The following is a 21,103-nucleotide window of genomic DNA, read 5'->3' on the forward strand; positions in this document are numbered from 1 at the left end:
GTGAATACATCCTATATAAAACAACAAGTGTGATGGGTTGCTTAGTTTTCACCCAGAGATGAATAAAACAAACTATGAAACAAAAAGAAAACATGATTTGTATGCAAAACTTTTTTACCAACTACACACAGCAGACATGAGGACTGCACATAGGTAAACATGGCATATGTTGCAACTCTAGGGGAGTTCAGGGAGCTGAGTACAACCCTACCCAGAGGGCATGCTGGGACTTTTGGTTCTTCAGAAGCTTTATAGCCTCAGCCTGCCTCCCCTCTTCACATCACAATTCCCAGACGGACACCCTGCCCTCACCTACCTTACCACGCTCACGTTGTATTTGGAGGAAGTGAAGACTTGGGGAAGTGCTGGGACAGACACCAGGGTGAGTTTTGCCCCGAGGAATGCTGGGAGTTGTGGTTTAAAGCGCTTCAAGCGCTAGCAGTTCTAAGGAGAGTGGGACTACATCTCCCACAATCCTTGCAGAGGAATCACTTGACCTGAAACGGCCAATAGGAACATGAAGATGTGTAAACTCTTTCTGACTACGGTGTCATAATTGTAATACATGCACATAATATTGTATACATTGTTAAATACAAAAATAGAAAAATGATATATTTTATACTCAGAAACATAAAACAAAGTCACTTCTGTATTCATAAAGTATACACTGAAATTAAACTTATTGTAACATGTTCATGTTTTTTTAAAAAGGTCATTGTGACTCTGAAAACATTATATTTAAATATATAAAAATATACAAATATTATCTGGGGATTCTAACATTAAGATCTTTGTTCACTTTTTGTTACCGGGTGACAACACATTGGCTCTTATTTATCAATGCTCTCCTAGACTGGAGAGGAGACACTTCGTCAGTGAACCTGGGTGATCCAGCCAACCTGGAATGGATCTTTTCAAAGTCATTTGTTAGCAAATGTTTTGAATCCAGGACCAAGTTTGTTGGAACACAGCTTTACTGTTGAAAGTGTATCCTCTCCAGTCTAGGAGAGCTTTAATAAATCAGGCCCATTGCTCCTGCTTTGTACCTCTGTGTTGTCAAACAACTTCCCCATGGAGACTAAAAGTTGCCATTACACAAACATTGATACATTGCTGGAATGAGTGCATGTAGACAGGAAATGGCTACAAAAACTCTGCAAGAAATCTTCAGCACTGAAAAGCAATGTAAGACTAATTAAAGTAAAATCAGGCTGCTCCCTTTTCACATGCCCAAGATCAGGCATGCATCATCAAGGAACTTTCTCCTAATGTTTAACAAATAAAAAACTGTGCAGAGGCAGATATTTGGACTACAACCTCTGTGGCCAAAAGTGACGTGATCTGCCGCATCCACGTGCAAAAAAAAAGGGTCCTAACTACTTACATTCACTTGAATAGAAATATTGGCAAGGAAAAAAAGAAATAGGATTTTTCCTGCACATGATTGGATGGTTGAAGTCGGCTGAGCTTCATCTCATTTACTAAGCTGAGATATCTATTAATGGGTATAAGTCACCTTACTATGTGAACAGCCTGTATTCCTATAGTAAATCAGCCCCATTTGTTTACCATTTTTCATTGGTTCATCCAATTCTCAATTTCCTGATTTCCGACCTTATAAAGCAGAATAAGTATATATCATATATTTTACTGTTCAGTCTCAATACGTTAGCATTGCAGACTCAGCTTTAGTAATGACAAAGACCTTTTATCGTGCTCATCGCGGTCCCCTGATGTTGTTCATCAATACGGTACGGCACTTTGATGAATGACCGATCAGGGATGACAACTGTGCACAACAATGGATTAGAACACAGCACGTGCAGCTCACTTGTCCTCCCCCCTCCCCGCTCTATTTAACAAATTGCTGTGTGTAAAGTGTATTTTTATATATATATAATTTTGGCTATCAGTAGATGAATGCCAAGCACTTTGTGGAACTGTTCAATAAAGAAATGGTCTGGTTAGCATTTTTTACATAGGAAACTATTATAATAATGATGGTATAATGGATTATGTTTAATTCTTACAGACAGGTCAAAGTTTTTTTCTTTGAGCTGCACATAATGTCAGTTCTATTAAACCAACAGGTTTGTAAAAAAAAAAAAAGAAGCAGATTAAGTAAAATGTGTTCCTATTTAATCTTTTATTAACCATAAACTAACTGTAATAAAGTATAGCAATAATTTCAGTTTGTTATACTTATAAAGGGTGAAGCATATATATATATAAGTTGCCCCCTATATTTACTCACAACAGTGATATTATCTCAATTGTTTAATAAGTAACATCATGGGGTGAAAGGGTCGAACAACTTGGGTTATAACAACAAAAAGAGAGCCTTCCATTGTTGGCAGCTTTTTGTTTTAAGAAAAAGACATTTTCCATGAATAATCTTGGATACAAATAAACCCTTATTCACAAAAGCATCGTAATAATTGCTTCAGCATCCTAAAGATCTGATATACCAAAAGACATGTCAGTGTCTGAGAAGGCCTTTGTAGGTTTGTTATTTGATCATTTAAAGAGATAGGAAATATCTAGATTACAGGGTGACATAAATAACCCTACAAGAATACTTTTTTGACTGGTTTCATGGACTTCATCCTGGTTTGGTGTCAAGTATATTTCCTCTCCTGATGAGTACAAATAGTTTGTTGAAGAAAGAAAAACACAATTGGATATACTTCAATAAAAGGTTTTTGTTTGTAAAAAATGTATATGTCGCATAAAATGTTTACTGATCAGCAATCTATTTATATTAAAAAAATTTGTAGGTCTCAGGGTGTTTCCTGAGGAATTGGAAAAATTGTCTGTGAAGCGAGTTGAAAAAATTCCTTTTGAATATTGACCATTAATTACTAGTATATTGTGCTGACTATGTTGTTTCTTTTTTTTTCGTAAATATGAAACTGTCATATTTTCCCAAAAATTGTTTAAAAAAAACATTGTTTGTATTTTAAAGACTTGTATTCTACAAAATATATGCCTGAAAAGTCCCTTAAAATAATATTGATATGATATTGATACTAACTCTTGACTCTGGACTACTGTAACCTCCTCCTCTCTGGTATTCCACCAACCCGACTCTCTCCTCTACAATCTATTATACTAATAATACTCTATTTACTTTACTATGTTTTTAAATAAGCATTGCATATAAACAGTTGTTGGTTTACTGTTTTAAATATTTTGACATAGGCAGAAAAAAAGAGGGGGCAAAAAAATCTCAAGCTCATCATTTATTTTTGCAATAATAAACATTAAAAAAATAAATAAATAAATACAAACTTTATGTACTGTACATAGCATCTACATACACTTCACAATGCTTCACAAGTAATATACAGATTTTTCATGTTAGTCTTTATTGTACTCTGTATATCACCAATGCAAATAATGGTGAAATAAAAAAAAGATAATAATTGTTACTTTCCAAAAGTATCAGTTACAAGGGACAACTACACATCCCAGCAGGATTTGAACTTCTAGCTAGCACAAAATGTTGCAGCTTGCAACAGTTGTGTATTACATCCAATCTCTTCTTCTCCACCTGTTGTAGATTCTGCTCTCATGCAAACATATTACACAGACATATAGCATACACTTTATATAATATATTTATTTCTTATGGAAATAATAAATGCCTGCAGAGTTAGAATAATGTGCAGTAAGAAATGATGCCTGCTTCTGTTTCATTCCATGATTGGTTATCCCTGACTATGAGACACAAGGTATAGGGGACACTGGGAATTGCAGTCCATTTACTACATCCATGTCCCACATTCATCAGACTGGACTACTACAAATCCCACAATCCTGGGAAACATTGGACACAACATCACTTCCTTTTAAACCCCTATTTGACTGCAAGGTATGGGCTGAACTGCTTTGTTAGAAGAGCCTTATCTCTGTGTACTTTATGTATTTGTATGTGTGCTCCTACAAAGTGATGCATCAAATATTGTGCTTAGAAATCTGATTTGAAAAATATTGTACTTCTCAGGGATATTCTAGTAGCTTTCATTCCTGCATGTGCTGTATTATGCTACCTAGAAGTTGTTTTAATCTATTCTTCTTCATAATATTAGTATAGTAATGATCATTGATAGAATCTTGATTTTATCTTGATCTAGAAGTCTTTTGAATTGTAGAAAATAAGTAAGGTAATGAATAAGTAATTAATTAGTTAGTAATTGAATTCAATTACTAAAATAAAAGGAGAAATATGTTATTCTGTAAGAAGAAAGGAGAATAATATATTGTTTTATATAATATTTTACAAGTTTGCAGGTAGTATGTATATGTCTGATAAAGAAAGACATTTCAGGACATACATGTAACCAGGGCAAGAACATAGAGCCACTTGTTACTATTACTTGTAATTCTCTCTTCGCATATTCCATATTTTAAATAAATATAAAGAATATGTGTAACGTAAGGGATGCAAGGGATATTACATTTTTTTCTTATTAGATCAAGATGTACAAAGTATTTTTTTCCTTTAGAAATAATTGATGTATTTCTTAAATAGTAATATTGCATTTCTCCTCTTTCTAAACATTATACGTTTCAGAACCATTTTCACAATTCTGAAAAGCCTGAAAGGGGGTCTATAGGGTCCTAAAAGCTTGCAATCTATAATAAGTATCCATCTAATAAGGGTAGCTATCCAAACTTCATTCTTAATGCCATAGCTCAAAGTTACCATTTTTGGCACATTTGAAGAAATAAGTAATAACAAGTTGTTTATTTTCTGTGTAATAATTTGTGTGTATGGCCGGTGTCAGCGTCTGACTTCTGCTAATAATCTATAATTTTTACTTTAGGATCTCTGCTTGCAGTATTTACTTACACCAAAATGAAAAAGGAAAAGAAGCACCTGACTGAGAGGATCTTAAATCATGCCCTGGGGATCATCTACTTGCTTACAGGAGAGGTAAAATAATGCAGCCTCAAAGCAGGCAAAAACTTCCATGAATCATTGACTGAAATCATTAGAATAATAGGTAAGAGAGGTATATTTATAGACAACAAAAAAATAGATAATGGACCTCAACATCTAATTTCATGATAATCACATCCTATTTAACTTAAATTCCTACATATTTGTTTGTATACCAATAAGCTAATAAGGTCCAAACAAAAAAGTTATTTGTGAGATGGTTCTCTCCTATCCTCAAGCAGCTTTTTCTAATTTATTGGGCCTTATTTATGAAAGCTCTCCAAAGCTGGGGAGGATACACTCCATCAGTGAACCTGTGTGATCCCCCAAAAAAAAGCAAATGACTTTAGGAAATCAATTCCAGGTTTGCTGGATTACACAGCTTCACCGAAGAAAGTTGTTGCTTGGAGAGCTTTAGTAAATCAGGGCCATTATGTAGAGTTCAAATGAAGATCAGACATTTTTTGTTCTTCCTGTAGGTAGGTATGAGTTACACTGCCAGGGTTACTTTGTGACCAGGGAACCAGATTGCACACAGGCACTGTAATCTCGGTGCTGTACTAGTTTACAGGAATACCCATACTCATTATAGTACAACTCTATGTACTTGCTTTTTTTAAGGTAGGGATTAGAGAGTCACATGAAGGTACAGGATTTAAGTAATGGGTCCAAGTTGATTTTGGTCTGGGACTTATACATGGGCTAAGACCCCATGTGTCCCTGGGTAACAGACTTTTTAAAAATATGATTTGGCATTCAAAGAACAAGTGGAGGTCCACGTACTTCTACCCTAAATAATAAAGTGTGAGGGAGATGTACTGTCTTAGAGCTTGATGGACTAACAGAACTTGCTTCTCTACCCATAGAATCAATTCAAAAGCAAAAGCAGCTCTAAAAAGGTCAGTGTGCAGGTCAGGTAGAAGTCAACTGCTAACCAAATGAAATCTAAACACACCTCCCAACTGCCCCGATCTGGAGGGCTTTCTCTCTTTCAGATCCAATTCACTCTTTCCCCTGTAGTTCTCCCTCTTTTTGGGTGGATATATACAACCCTCATGTGCGAGGGGTTGCTGAGAAGTTCCTGGCTTTGCCCAGAAAGAAGAGAGCCAGAGTTATGAAATAACACATTTATTGAACATATTCCCCCCTGAGACTGATGCACTTGGTAGAGTGTAGTTGGAGCTTTTCTAGACCGCTCAAATAAAAGTTATTTAGTTGGTACGCAAACCAGCTCTAAGCAGCAACTTTGACGTCAGAAATGTCCTCAAACCGTTGCCCCTTCAGGTGTTTCTTTAAATTCTGGAACAGATAATAGTCCGAAGAAGCCAGGTCAGGTGAGTAGGGGGGATGGTGGACCAATTGGAAACCCAGGGTGTTCAATTAGGCAGCCACAACGTTGGACGTGTGTGCAGGTGCATAGTCCTGCAAAAAAAGGATCTCTTTGGTCAACTTTCCACAGCTTTTTTGTCTTAATTGCCTCCTGTCATTTGCCCCCACACTTATTTTTCTATTTCATCTGGAAGGGGGCAAAGCCAAGAACTTCTCTGCACCCCCTTGTATTATTTCATGTATTATTTATCTATTACAATATGATATTTTGCACTAAACCTTCATCCAGCTTGTACATTTTTTCATTTGTTATTTTAAAAAATAATTATAAAAGTTGTATTTATTTTTTATATTCTGCAAAATGGGGACATGGCAGGGGTGTGGAATTTTGCTGTATACCCTAGGCTAAAAAATTCTCCCTATCTCCTAAAGTTGTGAGATATGCTGTAAGTAATCTCAAACGGATTCTAATTGCAACGTACAAGCTACATTTTCCTAAAATTTATAATATTATTATTAACTTTTGTTTTTATGGTAATGTCACTAAGTTTGCTCCCATTTTGTCATGACAATCTATTGTCATAGTTTTGGATGGAAAGCCATTTAACCTATTTATTGTACAGCGCTGCGTAATATGGTGGTGCTATATAAATCTTGTTTAATAATATTAATAATAATAAAACCCTAATTGCATGTTTGGGGTGTGGAAGGGAGAAGGAGTGCCTAGAAGAAATCCATGCAAACATAGAGAGAACATACAAATTCTATGCAGGTACTATCCTTGCTGAATTTTGAACCTACACCCATGCATGTAGGTACTGGAACCTGCTGTCAGCTTACCAACATCCTGCGTCTGCCAGGTATACCAGACTATACCAGACTAACAAGTTTACCAGAGTGTCTTTCGGCACTATTTTCTGTATAATATTTCTATATAATATAATATAATCATTTTTTTCAAGAAATACAAAGAGAACCAATGCAATCATAGGAGGTTGACTCCTCAGTAGTGAGACACAAAAATAAAACTTTGTATGAATGTTAAAGAGTAACGCAATAATTACTAATACAAAGGTAAATATATCAAATATTAAGTGTGAATAAGCCTCAAGATAGATAAATAAAAGTTGACTGTTTTGATAAAAGATTTTTTCTTTTCTTCACATCAAAGTTGAATTACTAAAGGAGTGTTAACACTGTAATCACTTAGTAAATGCAACCAGTGATTCTGACAAATCTGAATATTTTCTGGTGGATAATCAATCACTGCTATTCCCATCATAAAATGGTAAATAACAGATTAATTACTTTAATTACGTACTCATTTTTTCCTTTTTTGCCTTATATACTCAAAAATAAACTCAAAAATAAAACAGATTTGGATACAATGCCACAGATGTCTTACATCTGTATTATAAGTAATAGCAAGCTATATAGAAGCAATGTTTCAAACACATAGAGCCTGATTTATTATTGCTCTACAAGGCTGGAAAGGATTTACCGTATTTTTCGGACTATAAGACGCTCCGGCCTATAAGACGCACCCAATTTTAAAGGAGAAAAACCTAGAAAAAAAAGATTCTGAACAAAATACGCACCCACTTTTCCCCCCCAGTTTTGGGGAAGAAAAAGTGCGTCTTATAGTCCGAAAAATACGGTACTTTCATTAGTGAAACTGGGTGACCCAGCTTTATTAAATTAGGCCCAATATAGCGGTGTAATACACAACTCTCTCTAGTGGTTCATCTACATATCTCATCAGCCTTATTTGTGTCCATAAACCTTATCACCAAGCTAAACTTGTCAAACTGAATGGTATACTCAGTGTATTAGGAGCTTTACTTGGTTCATTAAAATGCTCACACCTATTTTTCATTGCCTAAAGTATATCTAAAATCAATTCTTTTCTTCTATTTTGGATAATGTAAAAACCGCTGTCAGGTTACTATTATTAATAATAACAATAAACAGGATTTATATAGCGGTAACATATTACGGAGCGCTGTACATTAAATAGGGGTTGCAAATGACAGACGAATACAGACAGTGACACAGGAGGATAGGACCCTGCCCCGAAGAGCTTACAATCTAGGAGGTGGGTGGGCTACTTGAATAGGATATCTTTCAAATCAGGGAAGTCAGGGATGCACTATTTTGGATCTTTATCCTTTTTTAATCACTGGTGGCAATAATGATCAGAACAACTAAATAAAGTGAATCAAGGCAAAAAGAGTTCTGCAATGAAATTTGCATTGACATTCTGCAGCAACTAGAAGGGAACCTGAAGTTTTTTCAAAAAGTCATCCCTTGTGATCTTCCAGGAAAAGACGAGCATGAATGTGGGAAAATGGTTTCATTCTTCATCAGGACAATCCGACAAACACATTACTATGCTGGAACATCCTCCGTATTCACCAGATTTGGAACCTTGGGACTTTTTTCTTTTTCCTAAATTGAAATTGGTGCATAAAGGAACACACTTTGAGTCAATTGATGCATTAAATAAAGAAACATCAGACATTTTGAAACAGCTGATCTGTTCCATGACTTCCATCAGTGGAAAACCAGACAGCATTGGTGTTTAATTGTGAATGGAGAGAATATTGAAGAAGACAAACATTAGAGTTGTCCTATAAATAAATAAAAGTGAGTTATTATATCAGTCTTGTTATGTAATAGACAGACCTCATATTTCAGCTGCACATTCCTATTACCCTTCTTATGACTATTGTAAGTATCTCATGAACTTTTTATTTGAAAATAAAAATACATAAAAACACATATTAATGCATATTATTCTAACCTCTCATGCAACATATAAATGATGTCTATGACAGACACAAGTTCTGATGTTGTGCCCCAACCAACCCGGAGCGTCGCCATTTACAAAGCACTGGCTGTAATCACGTGGTCACATAATAGGGTGAATTTATTAACCTCCTGGGCGGTAACCCCGAGTGTTACTCGGGGTAGAAAAAAGAGGTGGTAACCCGGAGCCACACTGGGGGTAGCTAAACCTATAGGAAATATTAGTAAATCGAGACTTACCTGATCTGCCAGGCGTCCTCCATCATCCTTCGCATCTTCTTTCTTCCTCCGGCCGGCGTCCTCTGCACTCAATGAGTCACTGGGGAGTTCCCGGTGACGTCGGTGCGTGCAGATGTTCGGGGCAGGGTGGGATCCCCATTTGTATTGCATTCAATACAAAAAAACTGTATTGAATGCAATACAGTGGATTTATATGTCTAAAAGCTGTACATTGAACTTTTATTTTACAGTTTATTATATTAGTATGAGTATATTATTTATTTATTTATTTTTAATGTATTATTTTGACATGATTTTGTGTTTTAAACTTTTTTTATACTCTAATACTATTATTTTATACTGTAAAATAAATTTTCATGAAAAACTATGTACTGCTTTTAGACATATAAATCCAGACAGAAATTAACCACCCAGGAGATTAAAGGTTTATCACATAGCAAAGTAACTTATCTCCTTGTAAGGGTTTTGCTCCATTTGCTCTGCTCTGTTGTGTGTATGGGATCATGGGAGCAACAAGCTTCAATGTTCAGACATCATATTGGTAAAAGTGCTGGCTTTATTTTATAATCTAACCGAAATGTCCATTAGACAAATCTGCCATATCATTGTTTGCTCTTGTTTAGGAGTATGTCATAGTGAAGAAGAATTCCCCACACAGTGCCACCCACCTACTGTCTGGAGAGGTGAGTACTGCCTGTACATAATATTTCATGTATTGTAGACATCAACATCACTGTTCATTAAAGTGGAAAATTAAAAGTTATACTGAACCCAGTTACAAGTTTCATTTGTTTATTATGCAAAAATAAATGAATGCAAATATTTGTTTTTAGTTTTTTAGAAGTTTTTGAGATCCCCTGCAACAACTTTTCAGGGGTTGAATGCTTTTCTTTAGTTTTTTCTATAGTTGCCCTTTTCTTTTTTCCATTGTAATCTTTTACTTTTTTCCTTTTAAGACCGGTACAACATAGTATGAGTAAACCAATTTTCATTTTGGTTACATCCCGAACCATTTTTGGCCTATTGTACTCACTCTGTCTTGGTTACTTTGACCAATTTGGGCCACAATCATGACCCACCCAATTTACCTTTGGAATAAAACTTACAATCTTTGGGTGCTGCCTTGATATTACATGATTTTTTGGTACAAAAGTTTTTAGTACATCCTGCAATGTGATTTCCAAAATTTTATGTGTTGACACTTTTTATAATGTTCTATTTGTTTACTAGATATTAAAGCTTCATTTATTTACTTACATAGTTAACTTTTCTTTAAAATGCATTTCTAGCTATTTTTATGGTGTAGGAAATGAGTAGAACTCCTCTTGGGTTTTGAGTTTGCTATCTGCCTCCTCCCCTCCCCCCGCCCCCGATAAGATTTCTTTCTATTTCTTATCCAGGGGTTACAACTGAATAAATTATGAAATCTATGAAAACTCAGGGGACAGTTCTCACTACAACAGGCATCTCTAATACAACAGTGTTCTCCCCAGCCCCTTTTAGCTGGGAGCACCACCCAGAACATATCTGGGTTAAACACTGTACAAGATTTAACATCCTGTGTTGGGGACAAATATAAACTTTAGTTTTTCCCAAAAACAGTGGTCACCAGCAAGGATAAATCTTCCCAGTGGATCTACACAGTGCCATTAAAATTTTCTAACCTTCCCGTGATTGGTTGTGTATATTTTATTAATAGCTGTATACAGAGTATGCACATTTCACCCCTTCCCTCTTTTCTCTTCTTTTTCTCATTTACCATTTCTCAGTTTATGGTATAGATATACTGTAGATATTTATATATGCTATATGTTTCTTTATTATGTTAAAATTTTTGTTATCTGTATGAAAAAACTGTGACACCCAATAAAATTGATTGAAATAAAAATCTTCTAACCCTTTCCTACTCTATTGGAAAATAAAGAAATGACAGAGATACAATATTCAAAAATATATACCTAAACAGATTTCCTAATTTTACATTATTTCAGGTGCCTATAAAATGTGGGGATATCTCAATCTATTTCTCCATGGAAGAATGGGACTTCATAGAGAACCATAAACAATTTTATCATGAGGTTACACTGCAGAACCCAAAGAAATTTCATTCTTCTGAAGTCCTAGCAGATATAAGCCAAGGTAGGTTAGTCCAAGGAAATGGTTATTAATTATCCTGAAATGGATCTGGTCCAGGATTCAAAACATTTGCTAGCAAATAGCAAATGACTTTGAAGAGATCCATTTCAGCTTTGCTGGATCACCCAGCTTCACTGATGAAAGTGTATCCTCTCCAGCCTTGGGGAGCTTTCATAAATCAGGTCTATTGAGGTAAACGTTAGAACACTCCTGCTTTGTATAACGTTTTGTTGTCAAAGATGCATATTTGTGAATAAATAACCTCTTGTTATTAACAGTATGTCACGAGAACGATGACCCCGTATTTATGAAGGACATGATCAATGGAGGATTAGGGGACTTTCAACAAGTAGAAGTGCTTTCCGGTCACTGTGCAGGTCAGTAATATTCATCAACTTTCTAACAGGTTAGATAATTACTCAACTAGTGTTAAATAAGTCTAAATAGAAAGAACCTACCATATCCAACAAAATTAGGTACATACATAAAAATAACTAGAATTACCAATGAGATATTTTTTTTAAGTTATATAAAAGTAAAAATCTAATATGGAGATATCATTTGTCTTTCATTGTCAATTATAAACTACCATACCTACTACCTTACCAAATTCAGGAACTGATGTGAAATCCTGCTGGTTTGGGAGATTTGCAGAACTATGGGTAGAGTGGGTTGGTGGTGGTGGTAGTGGGGAGTGTGATGTCTGTACTGTTTTTGTAAATGTACACTTTAAATTACTTTTTCAAAAATGAACTTTAGGCGAACATATAAAACACATTGGGCTTAATTTATCAAAGCTCTTCGAGACTGGAGAAGATAGACTATCATGTGAGAACCTAGGTGATTGAGCAAATCTGGAATGGATCTGGTCCAGGATTGAAAACATTGTTCAACTAATAAATGATTTTTAGGAAATTTATTCCAGGTTTGCTAGATCATTGGTCGCCAAAGAAAATTTTGGGGGTCAGGAAAAGGACCCTGTTGGGGGGTGCACCAGCCAGAGCCATGTCCCCCATATGGACACACCCCACCCACTTTCTCATCCCAGGCTTAGACCTGCTATGGGGGAGGTTTCTTCCCCTTTGAGTGACACACGGCTCCCTGCGCATGCGGAGTCTGGATTCTATGCATTTAGTGGTCCGTAGGTCTGAAAAGGTCGGCGACCACTGTGCTAGATCACCCAGATACTCCCATGTTAGTCTCTCTTTTCCAGTCTCGAAGAGCTTTAATAAATTAGACCCATCACATTACAAAACTTTTGTTATTATTACTTGTATGAGAGATAAAGTTAAATTGTTGAATATTTATTTACATTACCAGACAATATTATAGAAGAACAGCACAATGGCCTAAACCATGAGGGAGTTGACTGTGAAACAAATGAAAATGACATTCTTCAGGTGGAAATTGACTCACAAACCTATTCTGGTAAGATTTGGTTTAGAACAAAGCAATCATTGCAGTTTACACAAAGATAAGAACCTATTTTTTAAAGTCATAACCTTTTTTTGATTTTAAAGGTTAGTGTTAGTGATCGATCAATTAGACCAGCATTTTCACCTCCTTTAACCTGGGGAAACCCTTGAAATAACTTTCAGGTCTTCAGGGAACCCCTGCTATAATTACTATCACAGTATGTAGCTCACAGTATGTTGATGTGCTAATCAGTGGGAAGAATTCCACCCTTACAGATAGCCAAAAAGAAAATTGTTATCTGTGATTACTGACCTAAGGGATCCCAGTTGCTCATAGCTCAAAGAACCTCTAGCAACCTCTGGAGCAGCGGGCAGATCATATCGCCCGTATGGTTCTCAGGCTCAGGGTGGTGGGCAGGTTATGTCTCTGGACACAATCAGCCCACTCTTCCATCACAGGCTCTGACCTGCGATGGGGGAGTGGACCGGTTCTGGCATCATGACATCACTATAGGGATAGTGTCTTCCCCTTTTAGTGACTTAGCTACCCATGCATGTGTGGTCCACAATCCGTAAGTTTAGTGGTCCGTAGGTCCGAAAAGGTTGGGGACTACTACTCTAGAGAAACCCTAGAGTTTCACAGAACCCTGGTGGAGAAATATGGACAGCATGATATTACAGTGCTGTTCATGACAAAGTGATCACATAATTAGGAACATTCTGGTTGGTTATTAATCGTCTTCAACTAAAAGACTACAAGACTCGTGTTTTTCTTTTTTCAATTTCATATGACAGAAGAATATTACCCTAACCATGTATCTGACAATGAACAAGCTGAGAATCTATATGCCAGAAGCTGTGAGCAGGAAACCCATGGTGATGCTTGGACAGGTAAGAAAGTTTTATTGGACTGAATTGCTTTGCAATGCGACACAGAATTATTCATGATAAAATAGATAACGGTGCAGAGCTATTTAACTTCAATCATTAATAACTTGACAGTTTTCAATTTATCTCCTTGCATACATTGGTCTCAGGGCCATTTCCTATTCCATCCGAACCTAAAATTTTAGGATCTAGTTTTTTTTACTTGTTCCGGTATTTTCCCCTTTTCTATTTCTGTAAAAAATAATAATTAATATTAAAAAGCTAGATTAAAAAAATAGGATTTAGATATACTTTAATGTCTACACTACATGATGCCACATAAGGTTTCAATCATTTCATGTTTGGGCTCATTTAGATCAACGCAGTGTGTTAATTCACATGCATTATGTTACTGGTTACTGTGTATTGTATAAAGGCAGCATGTTAAAAATTAAATGCTATCCATACATGCTACCTTCCTAGAATAGGCACATGGCCCATTTTTTTGAAAGCATCATACAACAACCTTGCTTTGTATAGGTAGTCTCACGAGTTAAGGACATCCGACATACAGACGCCTCCTAGATACGATCGGAGCTTCCCTTCTCATTCTGTGAAGTATGGAGGCTTGACAGAGGGGCGGTTTGCATGACTTGGGGAAGAAATCTTTTGCTAAACACAGCTAAGATTGTGGGTGATTCTCGGGGACTGAGCTCTTTATGCAGCCTCTTGTAACTCTTTAATGACAAACTCTGCAGTTGTTTCTTTTTGCATATCAAAGCACAGCTTGCTCCAGAAGTTAATTAAATTTTTTTGCTTCCTTGGGAATTTTATACAGTAACTGACACCATGCTGCCTGTAATATGTTGAGACAAACATCTGTCCTAATTGCATTTAATAAAATAATGTACCTGTTCCAACTTACATACAAATTCAACTTAAGAACAAACCTACAGTCCCCAGTGCCACCTAAAATGAACAACACCACAACACGTATTGTTTGTGTTACCGCGCATTGTGGTAACACGCAATCGTTACTACATTGCACAGATCTAAATGGACCCCTAATAAGTAATACCTTGGAGGTCTACTTCTTAACATTTTCACACAAGTGTTACAAAGAAATCATACAATTTTTCTCCTTGGATTCATTTAGAAAATGTATAAATTCTGTGTATAAAAATGTATAAATATATCCCTTGGTGTAACACTAAGCTAACATCTTAGCATAAAGAAACATCATACCTTTGTCACTTATCCCCATTAATAATAAAACATATACTTTTTTCATTGATTTGTTTATTGAGACAGTACTCTGTTACAATGTGCTCTGGTATTCATTTAGTATTTCATGTATTTCAAAGTTACACCTATTATTAATATACTTGTATAAATATTACTTTATACACATGTTCTATTTTTGATATGTATCGCTTTTATACTGCATATTTAGGGATATATATATATATATATATATATATACATTTATATTTATATATATCTTCTCTCATGCAACCTCTGTCCTTTTTTAGAACACTTAGAACATGCCACATTCACTGCTGATAATTTCATAGACAGAACAATACCTGAGGAGCCCTACAATGTGAACTGCTCACCAGATGATTTGGCGGAAGATGACCTTAGCTTTTTTCAAGGACTTCAAGAGGAGAATTCCCCGGAAAAGTCACCTTCTTATGACATAGGCAATCTCACATTTACTTCAGTATCTGAAGAGTGTGAACAAGGCTCAATGATTCTGAATGATAGCTTTACCAATATAGATCATGAACAATCAAAGCCAGATAAGCAGTCAAAAGTCACGAATGTTGAAAAGAAATCTGAAAGAGTTAGCAGATCTCATTCTCAAACCAGTAATCAAGCCCTGCGAGTCGAGGAAAAACCTCATCACTGTGATGAATGTGGAAAATACTTTGACTACAAATCTAATCTCATCCGACACCAGAGAACTCATACAGGTGAAAAACCATATGGCTGTGATGAGTGTGATAAACGTTACGCCACCAAATCTCATTTGACCATCCACAAGAGAACCCACCTAAGTGGGAAACCACACCGTTGTGACCAGTGTGGAAAACACTTCACATATAAGTCTCAGATAACCATGCATCAAAGGACTCATACGGGGGAAAAACCCCATACCTGCAGCCTGTGCGGGAAGAACTTTGCCTACAAATCATACCTGATCATTCATCAGAGGATCCACTCAGGGGAACGACCCCACATGTGCCCACAATGTGGGAAATGCTTCACAGACAAGTCAAACCTACGCAAGCACCAGAACACTCACACGGAGAACAAGCCCTACATCTGCAGAGAGTGTGGCAAGCACTTCAACTCTAAATACAGTTATACTACTCATCAGAGGACACACCAGAGAGGAAAGTGCAAATAACAACATTAATAATGTTTGACCTGTTACCGTTTGACTTATATGATGTAGTGGAGGCTGCTGGTGTAAAAGATTTTAGGGTGGCCTTACACATTATGGAAAAAAAACAAGCAATGTGGTATATTTAGGTGGGAATTACCAGCAGATAATCAAAGAGGGTCAGACATGAACATTATCATATTTAGAGATTTACTCAGTACAACTGAGCATTATTTTTTACTACTTGCATTTGTACCATCAGTCACTGTGGAAAAAAACATGGTGGTCAAAGAAAGACAAACAGATCTTTCCATGCCGGGCTTTCTTAACGTGAAGTTTGTCCAACTTTAACTGCCGTAAAATACATTTTAAGCATAAATGTAGACACTTTATAGAAACCAGGGTACTCGTATTACCACTAACAAAAGCAAATGCTAAAAAATATAGGCAGTAAGTAAAGTTTTGTGGATATGTGGCCTTTGAGGTTTTTGGGTTATCAAAACCAAAGAGAAGTTAAAAAGCTGACAGAGCAATAAACTTTCCAGAGTCTCCATTGCTTTGAAGTCAATCACAAGAGGTTGGCTAAGATGGTCTAAGTGTCTTATAAAAAGGCCTCATGATAGCTCCCACTGGAGCAATTAGAAACATGCCCCGAGAAGACCCAGTGCAGACTCAAAATAAGTTGGAGACGCTATATCCCCTGGCTGTAACAAAGGAAACTTGGCATTGCTTAATGAGAATTTCTGCCTCACTATGAATAGTTTACGATGATGTGTTGGAAAAGAACTTGACAGTGACATCACCAGTAGTTCATGTACATGGGAGTCCACTTGATAATAATCTAACACTTGAAATATACTTTTCTCAACTGTTACTTACTATGTGAATCGATAATGTGCAGCTTCTCCAAAGTCTCCCGATCACTGTTATCCAAAAGAGAAAATTGGGAGGTTTGACAGGACTTTTAAGATTTGCATATTTGTTTTTGTTTGACTTAGTGCTATAATTTCAATTATTCCAAGTTCTTATGCTCTTCAGTTGCCCCATGAAGGCCCAGCCAGTGTTTAAATTTATTCTATATTTTCTTTGGTTTATCAGTATTCTTAGAAATGTCACTAGGTTTTATTAGCTGCCTGTATTAGCCTTTGAGTTAGACTTTGATGACAGTCTTCATTTTGATGGGTAAAAGTAACCACCGACAAACTCACCAAGATCAGTGTCAACTTGTCGTTAAAGAGTCTCGTGTTTATTTGTGTTTTATAAGTCAAGATGTCCCTGAGTCATATGCTGGAAAGGATGCGTTACAGTATCAGAAAGGTGCAGTAGCTGCTTCAACTGTAAATACCGTCTGTAGGTTATAACAGTACCAGAAAACCTGCATAAATGGTACCTCTGGCACCTAACTTCATGTAATGTTGCCTTTAAATGTCAATGACCTGTCTACTTTCTAAAAAAAATAGTGAATTGTGGAATTGTCTGGCTGATCTATTCTATAAAACAGTATACTTAATGAAACTCTTTATATATTTGTAAATGTTTTTGCAAATGTAATACCAACCAAAAGCCTTTGTGAGTGAAAAATGTTTGGAACTTTCGAGTGGTACTTATTGCTGTATTCCTGTTTCAGTTTCTGTTTTGATGGCAAACAAATATCTGAACAGAAAAAATAGAGGAACTTTTTCTAATTAGGACAAGGACAGCAATAAAACACAATTTAAAAGAATGAATAAGTCTTAAAATTGCTTTAAGTTATTTCTCCTTGTAATAATGGTTGGAGGAGATTTCTTCAGCAGGAGTAGAGCAGATAAAAAAAAAAAAAACTTTAAGAGATTTTATCCCTCTTCGATTCTGTCCAAAAAGATTAAAAAAGAGTTTAGCTGGAACTCAAAATTCAGATGATAAGGTCAGAATTTGCTGTCAACAAGATGAAAACATGGATCCATCCTGCCTGGTAATAATGGTTCAGGCTGGTAGCAGTTTATGGATGTGGGGGATATTTTCTGAGTACACTTTGAACCCCTTATTACCAACATTCTATTATTGTTGCTATCCATCTCCATCCCTTCGGAACCAAAGTTTAACAATTTTTTGATACTTTCAGCTCAAATCATCTCATACTGGTTTATTGAACATGACAATTAGTTCACTGTACTCAAATGGAATCTGCAGTCACCAAATCCCAATGCAGTAAACCATCTTTTGAATGGGGTGGGATGGATATTCCCATCATGAATATGCAGCTTATAAATGTGCAACAACTGCATAAGACAGGTAGTCCCCGAGTTAAGGACATCTGACATACTAACGACTCCTAGATACCAATGGAGCTTCCCTGTATGGGGCAGTTCGCATGACTTATGGAAGCTTTTGTAATTAATGACCAAGACAAACTTTGCATTTGTTCCTTTTTGCATATCAAAGCACAGCTTGCTCCAGAAGTTAATAAATGTCTCCATAAAGTTTTTTTTTTGTTTTTGCTTTGTGATTAACTCACAGTGAGGATTTCATACAGTAACTGACACCACGCTACCTAATAATAAACATCTGTCCTAATTGCATTCATTAAAATAATGTACTTGTTCCGACTTACATACAAATTCAATTTAGGAACAAACCTACAGTCCCTATGTAACCTGGGGACTACCTGTATTATCATGCCAATAGGGATCAAATTCCCAAGAATTCTTTCATGAATCTAACCCACAACAAATTCCTAAACCCAAAAGGGGGTCTGACCTGGCACTAGCAAGGTGTACCCAATAAAGTGCCCAGTATGTGTATGAAGCCCTTCTGATTCTCGTTACTTTCATGTCGGTCATGCCGGTGCTCTGACCTCAATACGTTCTGAATAACTGATCCAAAACAAATATGAAGATACAAAATTGTAATGTTTCTCAGACTTTCATTTGCTGCATACTTGTTCTGGGCCTTTGACTATGAAGTTGTGAAACTACAAACTGTGAGCAAGTTAACATTTGCAGTAGAAAAGGATAAGCGTACTTGTACAAGAATGCTTAGAAGCATATGAAGAATCACTATCGCTAGTGACGGGACAATGATGTGCACAACATAGACCCTAATTACTTTGTAGACACAAATAAAAACTAGCAGGACTAATTACTGTTCTTGAGATATCAAAGGAAGAGTTCTCATGACACATATCAAGCAGTGATCGCTAAACATTTTTAATGGCATATTTATCAGACCAGAGGTAGCAACTAAAAAGAAGTCCTTGTTATGGTTTCTACACATTTCGGGTTTGAATTTTTCTCAAGGAGTCTACAATCTTATTGTCAATGCCTTTATCTTAGTTGCTTCATAGAAGGCTGAGACCATGAATTTTCTAATAACATCCAGAGTCAGAATCTATTTCTAGAGCTTGAATATTTTCTCTATATGCCACCATCATATAAATAGAGTGGCCTCTGCAATAGTCTATTTTACACTTGTCTCATACAGAATATCACCATGCTGTCATATCTCTTCCTGTATCCCCCTAATGTTACAATATGAGGAATAACAAAAATTTAGGGAAAGAGTCATCTCAATTTGCCTACCGACAAGCTATGGAGGTAAGTATGCCATGATTCTATTGCCTAAGGTTTGTTCAGACCTGCCTTGGGATCAGATAATCCTGTATGGCTTCCAGCTCCTGGAAATTTGTCAGCCGCTCGACCACTAGCTGGTTCTGTGCTTTGACAAGAGAAATGAGTGCTGGATAAAAGATAGAAGTTGGATCTGATGAAAGGTTTGTAACATCCATAAAATAATAACTACATGAAGAGAAAACAGAATTGGTGAATGAGTGTTGTCTCTCTATAGACAGTTAAAGTTTAGAGAAAATATAGGTAGCCACCCCTCAAAATGTACATGAAGTAAAGCAACAAAGAAAGTTTTTTTGGCTAGGAAATCTTGCATTTATAATTGTGTATTGTAAAAAGTCTTCATACATAATTACATTGTTTCAAATATATACATCCATAGCCTATTAGAAAGTCATGGGGGTCGGATGTTGTCTATATACATAAAATAGCTATACAGAGTATATGTGACCGTGTCGACTTAATAAGAGTTTTTATACCCGATGCGTTTCGCTTGCTTGGCTTCCTCAGGGGTAGTAGTTATGATACACAGTCTATATGGGTATACAAGATAACAAATATAAACAAAGTATACATATATATATATATATATATATATATATATATATATATATATTTTCAAATTCCACAATTAATTTTAAATGCTTTAATTCAGTGGGTTGAACAAAAAGATTGCATAAAAAAGCGAGGAACTAAAGCCTTTTAGTACCATGTTTGCTGCAGTTCATTTTTAAATCTGCTGATAGTAAATTTCTTTGCAACTTTTTTTCCATTTTAATCTCAGTTTTGGATATACATATGTGAATGATATGTCCTATATCATTATCACAGCAGGATATATTTGAAACTGTGAAATGGAAAAAAATGTTGGCTTAGTTTGAAAACAGCACCTGAACTTTCAAAGGTGCTTCCTTAGTTTTTGTTTTCATAATCATTCATGCTGACTAATAACTTGATTAACAAAATTATAATGCAAGATGGCTTTTATCTACATTTTGAAAGGTGGTCATTTAAACATAACTACATGCAATGATAATTATATGAAAGGTAGTAATTTAAACTTAACTACGTGCAATGACAATTCCCTCTGGGCTGCTTTCTATATGAATTGGATTATATAATGTTGCATTCCACATCCACTTCTGCATTTGATGTTTAGATTGTCTAGGCATATGTTGCTATAAGGTACATTTTGACATGGATTTCTTTAGACGGAGAGCAGTAATCCTATTGCTATTTTGTGAAGGTGCATGCCAGACTGTAAGATTTGGCTGCAACCCAGGTACTCCATATCCTCAAAGACCTTTCTACAAGAGCGGGGATGTTACTATAGGAGGGCTCTTTGATATACACATGTACTTTAAAACAG

At 36.0% G+C, this 21,103-nt stretch overlaps 2 protein-coding genes across 4 annotated transcripts in view; one reads left to right on the forward strand and one right to left on the reverse strand.

Annotated features, from left to right (window-relative positions):
- The window catches only part of LOC140344041 (oocyte zinc finger protein XlCOF7.1-like), a 10,234-nt gene extending 9,830 nt beyond the window's left edge, over positions 1-404 (reverse strand). Inside the window, exon 1 of the mRNA XM_072430954.1 lies at positions 322-404. The gene's annotated coding sequence lies outside the window, so the exon portion shown is untranslated. The remainder of the gene's footprint in view (positions 1-321) is intronic.
- Positions 405-3,833: 3,429 nt separating this feature from the next.
- On the forward strand, positions 3,834-19,196 carry LOC140344040 (uncharacterized). 3 transcript variants are annotated; one of them, XM_072430951.1, is made up of 8 exons: positions 3,834-3,877; positions 4,833-4,942; positions 9,949-10,008; positions 11,317-11,464; positions 11,740-11,838; positions 12,782-12,889; positions 13,672-13,767; positions 15,276-19,196. In XM_072430951.1, the coding sequence occupies exons 2-8, from the start codon at positions 4,865-4,867 to the stop codon at positions 16,154-16,156; spliced, it is 1,470 nt and encodes a 489-aa protein (XP_072287052.1). In that variant the 5' UTR covers positions 3,834-3,877; positions 4,833-4,864; the 3' UTR covers positions 16,157-19,196. The 3 variants fall into 3 exon arrangements, with proteins under 3 accessions (XP_072287052.1, XP_072287053.1, XP_072287054.1); XM_072430952.1 differs by lacking the exon at positions 3,834-3,877 and having other exon boundaries at positions 4,751-4,942; XM_072430953.1 differs by lacking the exon at positions 3,834-3,877 and having other exon boundaries at positions 4,928-5,012.
- The last annotated feature ends 1,907 nt before the right edge of the window (positions 19,197-21,103 follow it).

The sequence above is a fragment of the Pyxicephalus adspersus genome, chromosome Z (genome assembly GCF_032062135.1).
Source record: "Pyxicephalus adspersus chromosome Z, UCB_Pads_2.0, whole genome shotgun sequence".
Taxonomy (NCBI): domain Eukaryota; kingdom Metazoa; phylum Chordata; class Amphibia; order Anura; family Pyxicephalidae; genus Pyxicephalus; species Pyxicephalus adspersus.

Coding starts and splice junctions, on each gene's coding strand:
- LOC140344040 (XM_072430951.1), top strand. CDS start 4,865: ATGAAAAAGGAAAAGAAGCACCTGACTGAGAGGATCTTAAATCATGCC. Junction 4,943..9,948: donor TCTACTTGCTTACAGGAGAG/GTAAAATAATGC, acceptor GCTCTTGTTTAG/GAGTATGTCATAGTGAAGAA. Junction 13,768..15,275: donor CCATGGTGATGCTTGGACAG/GTAAGAAAGTTT, acceptor GTCCTTTTTTAG/AACACTTAGAACATGCCACA.